Raw genomic sequence first — 14,036 nt, forward strand, 5'->3', positions numbered from 1 at the left:
TATTCATTAAACAACAGAAATGAAAGCAGCTATGTAGTACTAGATACTACCTAAAATCCATATAAGTATACTTATAAGTTGAAATGCATGTGAACAGAGTTCAGACCTTCTTCTGCTTAAATTCGCTCAACAGGCCTAACTTATTCCAGACCAGTTCCTTCTCTGTCTACAGTTGCAATACCTGAATCAAGTTTATCTGGTATTCCTCTTTTTCGAGATGGATCACTAAAGTCTTTCAGTTAACATATTATTTTAGCCAAGCATCCATAGTTGACAGAACTGTGCTTCTTGATGTTTTTTATGTTCTGAGATATGCTTTTGTGTCTGTGTGTTTTGAATAATATCTTAATGCAGTTCTGTAAACTATGGTAGTTTTTTCTTCCTAATTTGTTCTGAGGGCAAAAGAAAAAGAATTTCCCTTCCCTCGAATTGTCATTTAAATTAATAGGTAATTTTAGAAAATTATTTATTTTTCCAGCTTCTGAAGGATTGGTGCTCTTAATAAGTTGAGCATGGCCTTGGTCTACTAACTAGCAGCAGCACTGGGAACTGAGGCATCATAGATCATGCCATCTAATGACATTACTACTATAGAGTCCGAAATTAATGAAAATGGGAAAAAATGCACTAAGATGTCAGAGAGAACAACTGGACATGTTTCGTCAAACTTAGTTTTTTAAATCTGTCACTGAAACCATTTAAAATGTTTGGCACTTAATATGGTAGTAATTGTCTTCTCTGTTCAGCAAAACTCCAGTAACATAGTGGAAGCTGCATCCTTCTCTGAGGCTACAGGAAAATACAATTTTACAGATTCTGTTGAAGAAACATCTTGTAAAAGAATAAGGCAGGGTAGTAGACTTCAGTCTCCAGAGATACCATCAGAGAGTGAGAGTCAAGTAGAACAAGAAGATGATTCTCAGCTTTCTGCTTCTCAGGAAAAAAATTCAGGCATTCTCACAAGGTAAACCAACTAATTTTGGTTTGTAAGCTCAACTGATTGGTTTTGGCTTTCATTTTAAAACCATGATTACTAGACATAGTTCTACAGTGTGTTATGTGAGCACATGCAGGATGTCAATCCTTGTGTCTTCAACCTGAACTCTACCAGATGCATGCAGATATCACTATGTCTCTTACTCTGCCTGCACTGTCATAAAATGAACACAGACAGCACTTCTACCAACCCAACCCAGAGTCCACCTTTAGTTTCAACAGGAATTCCTGATTTTGAAGGGGAGGACTTGAAGTACCCATACTGTTATGCCTAAACAGAAACTCCATGCTGGAAGTGTCCTCTGCTGCTATTTGTTTGCCCCTCCCCAGAGTTTACTAAGGAGCATGTTTTTGGGAGGAAGTGTGGCATTACTTTTGGTACCTGAAATGGTCATGCCCATCATTTTGAGGGAACCAGTAAGCAGCCGATTACTGAAGAAATTGCTGTCTGAGTAAGTGGAGGAGATAATTAGTTATCATCAAACAGTTCTAGTTTCTAGACACTAGTCTGATCAACTAGAGTATTATCATTTGGAGCTCCTAGTATAGCTTTAGCAAAAGAGAATTGGAAATGTTCCTGTGACATAAAAGGCACATGATTTCCATGTCCCTCAAAATGAAAATTAATTAGCCCTTTTCTAATCAAAGAATTCCGTGTTTTGTAAATTTAATTGTGCAGCTTTCAAAAACTCTGGAACTGCTTAATACTCATTTACAGTCAGTACTTTGTGCATTTATTTATTTTATTTAATGAAGTAATTAGGATTTCTGATTAAGTGTTATGTGGATGCATTTTTGTCACTATACGTTAGGAAGTAAATAGATTGTATTTTTGCTTGCACGGATCCTTTTTTATTCATTTAATTTGTTTTGACTTGTAGTACTAGCTTTTTTGGAATGTACATTGTTTTTTAAACATGCTTTGTCCTGTACTTTAGGAAACAGTCCAGAAGGTCATCAAAACGAATAGCGCTGTCAAAACATGTCTCAGAGCTAACAACTGCTGCTTCTTCTGCCTCTGAATATGAGACTGATTGCAGTGAGAAGGGGAACCAAAGGCAAGAAGTTAAACTGAGTGTTACTAGAGGCAAAAGTTTGAAAACTACACGTAGAAGGAAACCTAGGAAGGAGCACAGAAGTTCAAAGACAACTTTGGTGACTCTCCGGACTTCTCAGGAGGAGGAGGAGGAAGAGGAGGAGGCAGATGATTTTGAGCCTGATGATGAAGAAGAATGCTTCACACCAGAGGAAATAAACAAAGCTCCAGTGTTTGTTCCTATAGGTCTTCAATCTCCAAAACCTGTTCCTGTTGAGATAGAGGAAACCATGGAAGAGGTATCATGTAGTTAGTTTCTTCCTATGTACTTTCGTTTTGATTGTTTAAACAACTTTTATTCTAATTTCTTCTCCAACTACTTGGGTTTTATCCCAGTTTAGTTTAGTTTGTTAAGAATGGTGTTAAGAGCAGCAGGGATGCTACTTGGCCCCTGTACTTGGTTTTGAACAAAATAGTATGTCAGTCTAAGGTCCAGTTATGTTTACAAACTGTGCATAGTTCTGCAGGGTGCTCACTAGTTTGTTTATTGGGATTGAATGTGGGCAGAGACTACCATGCTCACTACATGTTTTGAGGCTGGAGATGAGTCAAATAGAGCATTTCAGTTTTACATTTGAATGTTACGAAATAAGGAAATGAGGGAGATATTTCTGTATGTGGTGTCCCCATTACCAATGAACTTTTAACTGTGTGTTGGGCTGACCCTGACAAGCAGCCAGGCACAGACACAGCTGCTTGCTCACTCCCTTCTCCTGTGGGATGAGGCGAAAATAAAGAGAAGGTAAGAAGACTTATGGATTGATTTAAGGACAGTTCAACAGGTGAAGCAAAAGCTGCATTTGAAAGCAAAACAAAATAAGGAATTTATTCACTACTTTTACACAGGCTAATGCCTTGGTTTCCAGGAAGTGACCTGCGAGTGGAGAGTTACTCTGGAAGACAAATGCCATGGTCACAAATGACCTCCTTTTCCTCCTGCTTTCCCCAAGCTTTTATTGCTGAGCACACCACTATATGATACAGAATATCCCTTTGTTCATCTTGGGTCAGCTGTCTCAGCTGTGTGTTCTCCCTCCCTCTTGCCTACCCCTAGCTTACTTGCTGGGCCAAAGAGTACAAAACCAGAAGCTTTGACATTGTGCAAGCACTGTTCAGCAAGAGCAAAAACACTGATGCGTTACCAACACTGTTGTAGTCATAAATCCAAAACACAGCACCGTGTGGGCTGCTATGAAGAAAATTAACTTCCTCCCAGCCATGCCCAGTACAATCATCATTCTTTATTTCATACCATTCATGTCATGCTGAGGTTCTGCACTATCCGTTACATCCTTATTAACCCCAATTTCTCTTGCTGTCCTGTGGTATATACATGGATAATCCCTTGGTCTGTGAGCCACCTCCTTAAAATGTCCATCAGATGTTCTTTCAGTTATTTAGTCCATGCCTTGGGCTACACATCTTATGCGGTTGCCTAGGAGAGGCAGCATGTTGTGTTGAGTTTTTGGGCACCAAAGCCAGCTCAAGTTGGTCACCACTGCACTTGCCTGGTTTCTTATAAGGCTTGTCTTCCCTCAATTCATGTTGTTCTTACTGTAGTACTTACTGTAGCATATATCTTAAATAATGGGTTAAAAAAAAAAGTTTAAACTTATATCCATTGAAACCTCCAGGCTTTGTCCCTTTGGTTCAGGCTGTAGAGTTTGTTGCCATGGACTCCACTCCTTGCCCGTGCTCCAGCCTGGGTCCTCCGTGGGTTGCATGGATGTTCCTGCTCTGTCATGGGCAGATCCATGGGCCTCAGTCCCTGTTGCTGTCAGTGAGAAGACTATCTACATATTTGTCAATTTTTTTCAAAAAGTGTGTGTTTTGGATCTTACAAGGACCATTTGTAGAGTTGGAAACTTTAAGCCTAGAGTGCAGGCCTGTGTTTTTAGAATAAAACCTAAGACTGTAAGACTGTAGCAAGACTTGATATATCTGCATAGACCAGTCACTAGAAAGGCAATGGCATACTTTTTTTTGTCATCAGGGAAGTGTTGGGGTTTGTTAACAGTGAACTCTGTTCAAGGCCTTGAAAGGAATTGTGCTCAAAGATGTAGATGTTTTTCTGTTTTTTTCCATTCAACATAACGACTTTGCTTTTTTTTTTTTATCCCTTCTAACCTGTCTTATCTCAGTGATGTGCCTCCAAATGCGAGGCAGCTAGAAAGGGGCACACAGGTGAGGCAGACCTCAACTGACATCCAGACTGAACAATGAGAATATTCCGTGCCATTACTGTCATTCTTCATATGTAAGGAGAGTCGGGTTTTCTGGCTAGAGAGATGGACACCTATTCTGGTTCTGCTCCATTTTGGCTGAGTTCCATTCCAGGGTTCCTGTAGTTCCTCCTTTTGCCATTCTGCTGTTTTGCAGTCAACCTTTGGGCCTTTCTGCCTTTTTTCTCTTTTCTCCCCGGATCGACTGTTCAGCACCAGGGTTCTCTCTCTTCCTGGGACTGGGTGCTCGGTGCAGATGGAATTCATGAAAAATTGCATTGAGTATCTTTTACTTAAGATTCTATTTTCCACTATATATATGTACAGTAGTAGTGGTATATTAGTATTATGTTGTTATTTTATTAAACTACGTTTATCTCAATCCACATGTTTCTCCCTTTTTGATTCTCTCCCCTATTTGGGTGTCAGGATGGGGCGTGAGCGAGCAGGTAAAGTGGTTATGATTGCTAGCTCAGGTTAAACCACAACAACAAGTTCCCTTGTTTAGCACACGGGAGCCATGGGGACTAGTAAAGGATATGATTAGATACTTGAGGACTCAGCTGTTGTAAAATTTAAATAGCTCAGTGGAAAGTATCTGTGAAAATGCAAGCCATTGGAAGCCACCAGATTGTGGAGTGTTTTTCATAAGAAATTCACTGGAAATATTGTAACCTTTCTGCCAAATTTCAAGTTAATGTTTCTGAAAATGTCAGATGTCTGAAGTTCTCAGTGAAAAGATGATATTAAAGAAGAAAAAACAAATTATGGGTAAAATGGTAGATGGGTGTCTTGGAGGGGTGGGGTGTGTTCCCTAGTCTTACTTCGGAAAAAGGCTGACCTGTTTTTTCTTTTGTAAGGACTTAAAAGGCAGAAAAAAGTGTGAAAACTAACAAAATGCATTTGAGATAGACGGCCACTGTGAAAGATCTTAGCCACATAACTTAGTTTGATGGAGTAAAAAGCAACTAGAGACAAAGTCTTAGGTTGTCTGATGCTTCCGGTCAGTTCATTTCTGCCTCCAGTTCATACAACTACTACCACCTTAAATCTGAAGGTATATAGTATAACACTTGATTTTTGGGAAAGATCCCACTAAATGTTCAAGATCTCATAAGTATATATTGTTTATAAAAATTTGCATTTGACAGATTTTGTTTTGAGGCTTATGAGCTAAAAGCCTTTTCCAATTATTTTTACAGCTGGAAATACCTCTGAATATACCAGATGTGCAGGTGGCTACTGATGTTCAAAGTCTCTCTCATGCTTCTGTCCAGCCAGTGGTACAGAGGGAGGAAATAGTAAGCACCTCAGCAGCTGTAAGAATGTCTCTTTTTTTGTTTGTTTATTTCATAGCACATATAAAGCCACTTGAACAGTGTCTGGTTGCCATGTCTGCTTGTAACAGTATAGCTTAATAGACTCTTACCCATCCCACACAGATATGAGGGACACAGCTATGAGAAAACAATGTAAGTAGATATTGTCAGCCTTTAAAATAACCTTTCAAAGCTATGGTAAGCTTTAGGCAGAGAATTTACCTGTAAACATTAAAATTATGGACTCATTTTATATAGAACTTTGATATTGTTTTTCTTTTTATTTCAGGAAACAACTGTACATGAAAATCCAGAGGTAGACAAAGGTAGATATGAAACAATCTTGTTGACATCTTTCCCTATCCTTAAATTGCTACCAATATGTAGGTATTCTTGCTGGAAGTTTGGAGGTTTGTGCATCTTATTTAAAAGCCTGCTCATGAGAGATTGGATGCTTTTGTGTCTTGGATGAGATTTAAACCATTTTTCTTACTGTTTTCTAACAAGTAGGGCAACAAAGCACTGCAAGGTTCTGTTTCCCAGGGTCAGAATGTGCCTTTTGTGTGTCCCACCTATCACTTTCCCATGCTGTAGTTAGTTGTACCATGAGAAGAGGAAATTTTGCAGGTGTTACTTGCGGCTTATTTGATGTGTGACTGAGTAATACAAAGAGTGGGCAGATTCATAGCTTTGTCATGTCTGTGGTCTCTGACTTTAATAGGCTAAACTATTAAAATAGTATGTGTTACACTGTGATCACAGTCTTCCAGGGGCAAATATTCTTTCCATGTGAGGTATGTTACAATCTCTTGCAGATCAAATAATTTTTAGAATACCTTTCACTTTTAAATTTAGATACATTCTCAATACATTTTCCTAGGAATCACTGGAAATTGAGTGGGATACTGTCTTAGTTGAAGGAGGGCAAGTCTACTTTGTTCTTTTGATTTATTTCAGTACAATAGCTTTGGAGGATGGAAATGTTTTGTTTGATATAATCAGTTAGTGACAGGCAAAGGGATATGTTCAGCGTAGAGATTAGGGATCAGGAGTCTAAAATGGGGTATGGGTCAACCTTACAGGTTATGGATTTCTGTGATTAAACTGTTACCTCCTTCTTTTCCATTTGTGGTGAGTTGACTTTGGCCAGCTGCAAGATGCCCACGCAGCCGCTCTGCCACTCCTCTGCCTCAACAGGATGAGGGGTAAAAATAAAATGGAAAATCTCATGGGTTGAGATAAAGACAAGATCACTTCCCAACTAATCTAATCTATTGCTGAATAAAATAAGAGTAGGATGGTGAGAAACAAAGACAAAACCTAAAATACCTTCCCCTCTGTGCCTTCTTAGGCTCAACATCACACCCTCATTTCCCACACTCCTCTGCCACCTCCCCTCAAGTGGTGCAGAGGGATGGGAATTGCAGTCAGTTCCTAACGCTTCATCTCTGGTACTTCTATGTGCTCACGTTCTTTCCTTGCTCCAGCGTGGGGCCCTTCCCATGGGATACAGTCCTTCACAAACTGCTCCACTGTGTGGTCCTTCCTATGGGGTATAGTCCTTCAGGATAAGTCTGCCCGACCATGGATCCTCTACTGGGTGCAGTTTCTTCAGAGAATATTTACCTGCTCCATCAAGGTCTCCACAGGTTGCAGGGGAATCTCTACTCCCAAGCATGGAGCACCTTCTCCCTCTCCTTCCTTACCGACCTTGGTGTTTGCAGGGTTGTTTATGACACTTTTTCACTCACTCTTCACTGCTATGCAACATTTTTCCCTTTCCTAAATATGTTTCCCAAAGGTGCCACTATCTTGGCTGAGAGGATCAGCTGTGTCTTGTGGTGGGTCAGCTGGAAACTACTGTGTGCAGGGCAGCCCCCTTGCTGCCAGAACCTTGCCACCTGTACCCAGTACACCGTTAAAGGGAATAATGTTGCTGATCAGTGTTTTTAACAATAGTTTGAATTTAGTGAATGAGAATTGCTGTCTGTCTACAAGCGTCTTTATCCATGAATGGCAAAAATTTTTAAAATACATACTTCACTATATTGATTGGTAGTTTCAAATGCTTTTTGAATATGGATAAATGGGTTTCTGGTTAACGTGCTTGTGATTTTTAATATGTGTGAACAACTTTACAGGAATTAATGATGGAAGCACTGAAGCTGCCATGACTTTACTCGCAATGGGTGATCCAATGTTCCAGTTAAAAACAAGCAGCGAAGGTAAGATCTGATTTGTGGGACAAAGCCTTGCTTCTGCTTTTTGGGCCCACCCAAGGAGAGATGGAGCAGTGGCTGCAAAGCTTTTCCACAAGCTGCTTTCAAGAGTCTTTTATGCTTTTAGACCTGTTAATTTGTAATGCATGTTGAGACTAGGCAATGCAGGTTGGCTGGGAAAAAGTAAGGCACCTTACTGGATACTGCCAACTGCATCACTATGCTAGAAAGTTGTTTGAGACCTGTGAGAATTAATCTGGTCACATAAATTGGACAAAAGAAAGGAATCAGGCCTAAATGACCATAACTATCAGCAGTCTTTTAATACCTTTAACCTGAAACATAGCTTTTCCAACCTAACTAGCTGCAACCTGAAATTCTCTGTTTTTAGTCTAGTTTTTGGTAGACTTTTATTTAGAATTTTTTGTCTGCTTTCGTTGGTTGGTTGTTAGTTTCTGCATTCTTACTATCAAAAGTGTGATCTTATGACTGCATTTACCTGGAATTTAAATTTGCATCTTTGGAGAATGTAGACTTTTAAAATGAGGTTTGAAGTTGACATCTGTAAAATAGCTCTATTTACATTCCAAACATGAGTCTTAAGTTACGCTTTTCTATTCTGTTTATTGTTCTAACCAGAATGGACACAAACATTACCTGCTCAAGATGAGCTGGATACAGCCAGTAACCTTGTAACCCGTGCCTACTCCAGACAAAATAGAACACCTAGTCAGTATTTACTTTCTTCAGACACTTCTACCAAGGAATTGATCCCTTCTGAAGATGGAAGCAACATTCATGTAGAAGATCAAAGCACTGGCACAAGAATAGGTGTCGAAGAATATTCTGAGAAAAATACTACAGATACCAGGTTAAATTACTACTTAATTTTCTTTAGGGAGAGAGATCCTCTGACACTGCTTACTTTTGCTACATTCTTTCTGGCGTTTTTGTGGAATTGCAAGTAGTCTTGCTTTAGTGAAGGTTTCTCAGTTTATGTAATTTGATATGTAATCTGGAAACCCCTCTTGTCTCTTTCTTACGACTTTTATGAGGTGTTGGTATATGATTTTGAATCATAGAATCGTAGAATGTCCTGAGCTGGAAAGGACCCACAAAGATCATCAAGTCCAGCTCCTGTCCCTGCATAGGACAACCCCACAGTTCACACCATGTGTCTGAGGGCATTGTCCAGTCTCTTCTTGAACACCGCCAGGCTTGGGGCCGTGACACCTCCCTGGGGAGCCTGTTCCAGTGTCCACCAGCCTCTGGGGGAAGAACCTTTTCCTAATGTCCAACCTAAACCTCCCCTGGCACATCTTCCTGCCATTCCTTTGGGTTCTGTCATTGATCACTGAAGAGAAGAGTAATTTTGGGGATATAGACCTTGTTCTTCATTCCTGAAATTAGGTTTACCCTGGTGGGCAAGAAGAGAATATTTGAACTTAGTTGGTGTGGATCCCTGCTAATAACCAAGCTTATTTTCCCAAAGTACTTTACAGCTAATCAGCATCAGGCAAATTGCTTAAGTGTCACTGTTGCTGTGGGATGTAGATCAAAGACTTAGAGCAAAGGAATGTCAAGGAACCAGTTCATCTTCTGTGGTTTTTTTTTAATGCTTGATGTTTTTTATTTTCTTCAAGCACTTGTGAATGTTGAAACAGCTTGATTAAACACCTTCGCAGAAAAAATCTGCTGGTCATCATGTTGTATTATTTGAAAACCTATTTAACTTGTTGATTACTTAAACTATCAGATTATACTCCTCTGAAAAATGATAATCAAAGATATTTTACTTTCAGTCAAGTGGTTCTTTTATTATATTATTAACCAGAACTTACTACCATGTGATCAATGTTAGATTTCTGATCTTCTCATGTTTTAAAAATATTTCAATTATTCATTTTTTGCTGTAGGTAGGGAACATCCTAGTTTGCAGTATGCCTGCCAGTTCCGATTCTGAGATGATATTTATTTTTTGTTCTGTGAAATAGTCTTCTGTCTCCTCTGCCAGCTGCAGCCTGTATTACAGCTCTTCATCATCTCATCTACTCCATATCTCTTATCTCTCCTCTGCACAGTGATCTTTGCTGGAAGTACTAATTTAACATCACAACTGTCAAAAATTGAGAACTATATTGATGGCATTTTTTGTTTTTACTTGCAGTGATAGCTCTTTGCCTACGGTGAATAGTATGAGACTGACAAGCAGCAGGCTCCTGAGGCCTGAGCCTGACTTGTCAGTATTGAGATCCAATGAAAACATAATTCAGAAGTCACTTAATACAAACATACTTGTGGAACAACCAGAGCAAGTTCAAAGTGGTAAGCCCGTTTCTTATCCTAGGCTTCTGAAAATGGTTTATTCTGATGTTTTCACATCTCTTTATGAAATGAAACTAAGCTGAAAGTAGCCTTCACTTTCTATTACTATTCACAAATGATGCATCACCACTGTGACAGAGGGTATGCATTTATGGTATAGTTTTATACATAAGTGTACCTTTCAGTATAAAATTAAATGAAATCTGGATAGCAGATTTTTTGTGCAGGTCTTAAATTACCTGGAAAGTCCTTAAATTACTGGACTGACACAGAAATACAGTACAATACAATGTACTTTCTTCTATTATTAGTCTTTCCCTTCTGTTAAAAACAGAAGGGGAAACATACAGAATTGTTTCTATATTCTTAACGCAGTTAGAAAAAAAGGTGGTCTCCAAACTCCATATCACTTGCAAAATGCACAACATACCGAAGGCAAGATGAGATATGTGTATATGTCTCATTTATATAAGAAGTAAGTATACTGCAGAATTGTTAATAATTTTGTAGTATGTTTATATATACACATATACCATAGATACACATTTTAATATATGAAAGTTTATATGTAAAAGTAATATGCATATGTATATACACATACACACACACACACTAAAAATACTTTTTATTCTTATATATCTTAGAGTCAACAACCCTGAGAGGTACTGCAGAAATGCAGAAGGTGGAACTAGAACTGGTCAGACCAGCTGCAGGTGATTCTTCAGTTTTTCATGATGTCACAACTACAAGTACAGAACTTATCAAGCAAGTAGACAAAACTGAGAGGTAGGAAGAATCATCAGTTAATACTGTGTTTATTCTTAAAATCTCTTAAAATACACAGCTGAAGTGCATGTGTAGTATGCATCTGTGATGGAAACAGTGGGCTTACAGATATTGTGTGTGTTTATGCACATGAGTGTACAGTTTAGACATTTATTTTTAAGGTTTGTCTCTCTTGCATGTTGTCCTACAGCTTTTGGAGGTAAACATTAACTTATATTTGCTGTTTCAGAACTTAATAACCACCGTGGTGCTTAACTGTCTCTCATGAAACTGTTTCTGAAAGGAATGTTAAGGACTTGACCAATTTAGAAATGTTAATGAGCTTGTAAGGCGATCTGCTTGGTCATGCTTTTAGTAGTAAAGTGTCAATCAGTGGTGTTAGGGAGCTTTTTCCTGAAATACTTTGTGTAGACGTGTTCAAAGATTATGCATTTTGTTTAGTAGAATGATATTGTTTTTAAACTGGTATCCTGTTTCTCTGTAACTACGTAAGCGTCATATTAAATAAATAATTGTACAGAATTTACCCCATGCACAGAGTGTCTTCAGTTGGTTTCAAATTAACTATATATATACCTTACAGAACAGAAAACAATACTAGAGAGGCTTGTGAAAATTCAGGAGATTTAAGACCTGTAACTGCATCACCAAAACCTGGAAAATCTCACCTTGGAGTAGAGAATCATCCAAATCAAAGTTCTGTGGATGGACTTGCTGAGCCAAATCCTTGTCCTCCTGAGCACAATATATGCACAATCAACCTTACTCAGGTAAAGAACTTAATTTAATAACAGTCTAGAAGTGCCCAGTTTCTGAAATTCTGTGAAGGAAGAGGGTTTCAGTGCAAATGTACTCACCCATTTTAAAGACCTGATACTTCAGCCAGTGAAGGAAACTTTTGTTTTTGCAAAGGCATAACCAAACTTAATCTTTCACGCAAACTTAATCTTTGCAAGCCTCAGTTTATAGCATTTCAGCAATAAGTTATATATATATTAGCAAAATTTTGAGCAATTTTTTAAAGAGTTTTGATGGAAGATGTTACCCAGGACTAAAGTATTTATTCAGTCTGGCCTCTTACTGTTACATTTGTTTAAAATAATATTAAGTTGAAATGTCACTGCTGGGCACAGCATTTTCATTGTCATCTTCATTTGCTTTGTTTAAAACAAACTTCATCCTTTGCTATGATCTTTTCTGTTTATTTCAAAACTTAATTAAGAGTTTTACATGTGTATGATCGTGGAGAAACAGTATGTTTTTCACACCCAGTTCTTTGTGGTGCTTTGTGTATCCCTCTTCTAGTCTAAATGAGAAGTATCTTATTTCTTCATGAGAGAAAGGTTTATTCTCAGTTCCCTCAGGTTTTCTGGTATTGCCTGAGATCAATGTACATGCAGTTACAGGGGAAGAGCTGATGTGTAGTAGCTTGTTTCTCCACTTAGAACAAGGTACAAGAATGATTTGGCTCTTATAGGACTGGCAGAAAGTGTGAGAAAAGGCAACATGCCATGGAGTTTATCCAAGGTCTATGCCATAAAAGGGAAGGGATAGATGAGTTGCAGAGCTTGATGTTTTTCTTTGCCACTCAGTGGTTTTGTAATGGTTGGGGGAATTTGTGTTCTTAATGCCACTGAACAATTTATTGTGTGAGTCATCTCTGACAGAGTTGTGCTGTAGGAAGTATAAATTTATTTTGACATACCATCGATACAGACAACAAGCTGCATATAAATTTTATATTACCCAAGTGTTTCCTGTCCATGTCAGGCTAATATCCTTCAACCTAGAACAGCTAGAAGAAAAAGCTGACAAAATGCAATTATGATGATGTCATTAAATTTTTTTTGACTCTTCAGCATTTGACATGCTTTGTTTCTTTCCTGTTTTCTAGAGTTATTTCTCAGATTTATTAACTTGTTTTATTTCAAATGTGTTATTTCTAGAAGGAAGCTTGTGCTCAGGATTCTCAACAATGTGTAAGCAGCACAGAAGAGACTTCAGGTATAATGTGCTAATGTTCTAAGTTAGCAAAAGCCAACACTTGTGTATCTTGCGGTTAGGCAAAGATGAATAAAAAAAATTAAAATGTTTTCATTGACATGATTAATCAGTCTATTTCAGTAACAAAAATAATGACACACAGCACAGTACCATGGCCCTCCCTAGCCTCTTATTACATTTCATTAACACAAATTAGACTTTGGAACTTTTTGAATGGCACCTGGTTCAATATCAGTGGAAGGGAAACTTGCTCTCTCCTCCCTGCTATGAGCTCCTGGCGCTTCTCTCGTGCTAGGTTTAGCACTTGTTAGAGACCTTTATGAGCCTCTGAGTCATCCTTCAAAAGTCGAATATGACAAAGGGAGAGAATGTGTAGTTTTCCACTGGCTTAGTGAGCTACAGTGGCTGATAAAGTTGTCAAGTGAATGCCAGTCTCGGATCTGTGAGAGTGGGAGGGCTGGACTGTCCCAAGTGTGAAGCGGGGGAGAAGGGAGAAGAGGGGAAGAGAAAAAGGAAGACAACCAGACTTTCTTTAGCTGTAGTGAGTCAGCAGATTAACTCCTAACTGATTAGATGTCATGAAAGGTATAAAGATGATGGCTGCTTTTCCCTAAAACAAATTGCAACAGAGCTGGTTTGTGACCAATACTTGTCCAAGGTACGGGAAAATCGGTGTGTCAGAAGCCCAGAATACTTACTTTACACAGAAACAGCCATCCAAAGTTGTAACTCCTGAGCATGTGCAAAAGAAAGGGCCAATACTTCTACTTAGACATCTGTTGTTGCGCTCCCAATAATCTTGGGACAGAGCATCTTAAATCATCTTTAATTAGATAAAGAACAAAAGTGGGTTAGGGTTGGAATAACAGCAGCTTTACATCATTAAGAATGAGAGCTGCCTTAAGTAATGGAACAGCACTGTTGTTTTCCATCTTTTGAAAACTTCGCAAATGTTCTCCTTAAATTCATTCTAATGAATGGCAGTTGGCAGTTATCTGTTAATGCCCGTTTGACTAAATTATTTATATTTTTCATTTATTAAATTCAAGACTATATTTCTCAGGTCCTC

The 14,036-nt window shown here is 38.5% G+C and overlaps 1 protein-coding gene across 5 annotated transcripts in view; it reads left to right on the forward strand.

Annotated features, from left to right (window-relative positions):
* BDP1 (B double prime 1, subunit of RNA polymerase III transcription initiation factor IIIB) overlaps window positions 1-14,036 on the forward strand; it is a 56,103-nt gene that overhangs the window by 33,161 nt on the left and 8,906 nt on the right. For 4 of the 5 annotated variants that reach the window (XM_065656616.1, XM_065656618.1, XM_065656617.1 and 1 more), the window contains exons 27-36: window positions 747-964; window positions 1,935-2,331; window positions 5,517-5,633; window positions 5,923-5,959; window positions 7,775-7,858; window positions 8,492-8,723; window positions 10,020-10,177; window positions 10,822-10,963; window positions 11,547-11,733; window positions 12,910-12,967. In XM_065656616.1, the coding sequence (XP_065512688.1) occupies window positions 747-964; window positions 1,935-2,331; window positions 5,517-5,633; window positions 5,923-5,959; window positions 7,775-7,858; window positions 8,492-8,723; window positions 10,020-10,177; window positions 10,822-10,963; window positions 11,547-11,733; window positions 12,910-12,967 (1,630 nt within the window). The remainder of the gene's footprint in view (window positions 1-746; window positions 965-1,934; window positions 2,332-5,516; window positions 5,634-5,922; window positions 5,960-7,774; window positions 7,859-8,491; window positions 8,724-10,019; window positions 10,178-10,821; window positions 10,964-11,546; window positions 11,734-12,909; window positions 12,968-14,036) is intronic. The other variant, XM_065656620.1, reaches the window with a different exon arrangement.

Source organism: Caloenas nicobarica, chromosome Z (assembly GCF_036013445.1).
Source record: "Caloenas nicobarica isolate bCalNic1 chromosome Z, bCalNic1.hap1, whole genome shotgun sequence".
Lineage (NCBI taxonomy): Eukaryota > Metazoa > Chordata > Aves > Columbiformes > Columbidae > Caloenas > Caloenas nicobarica.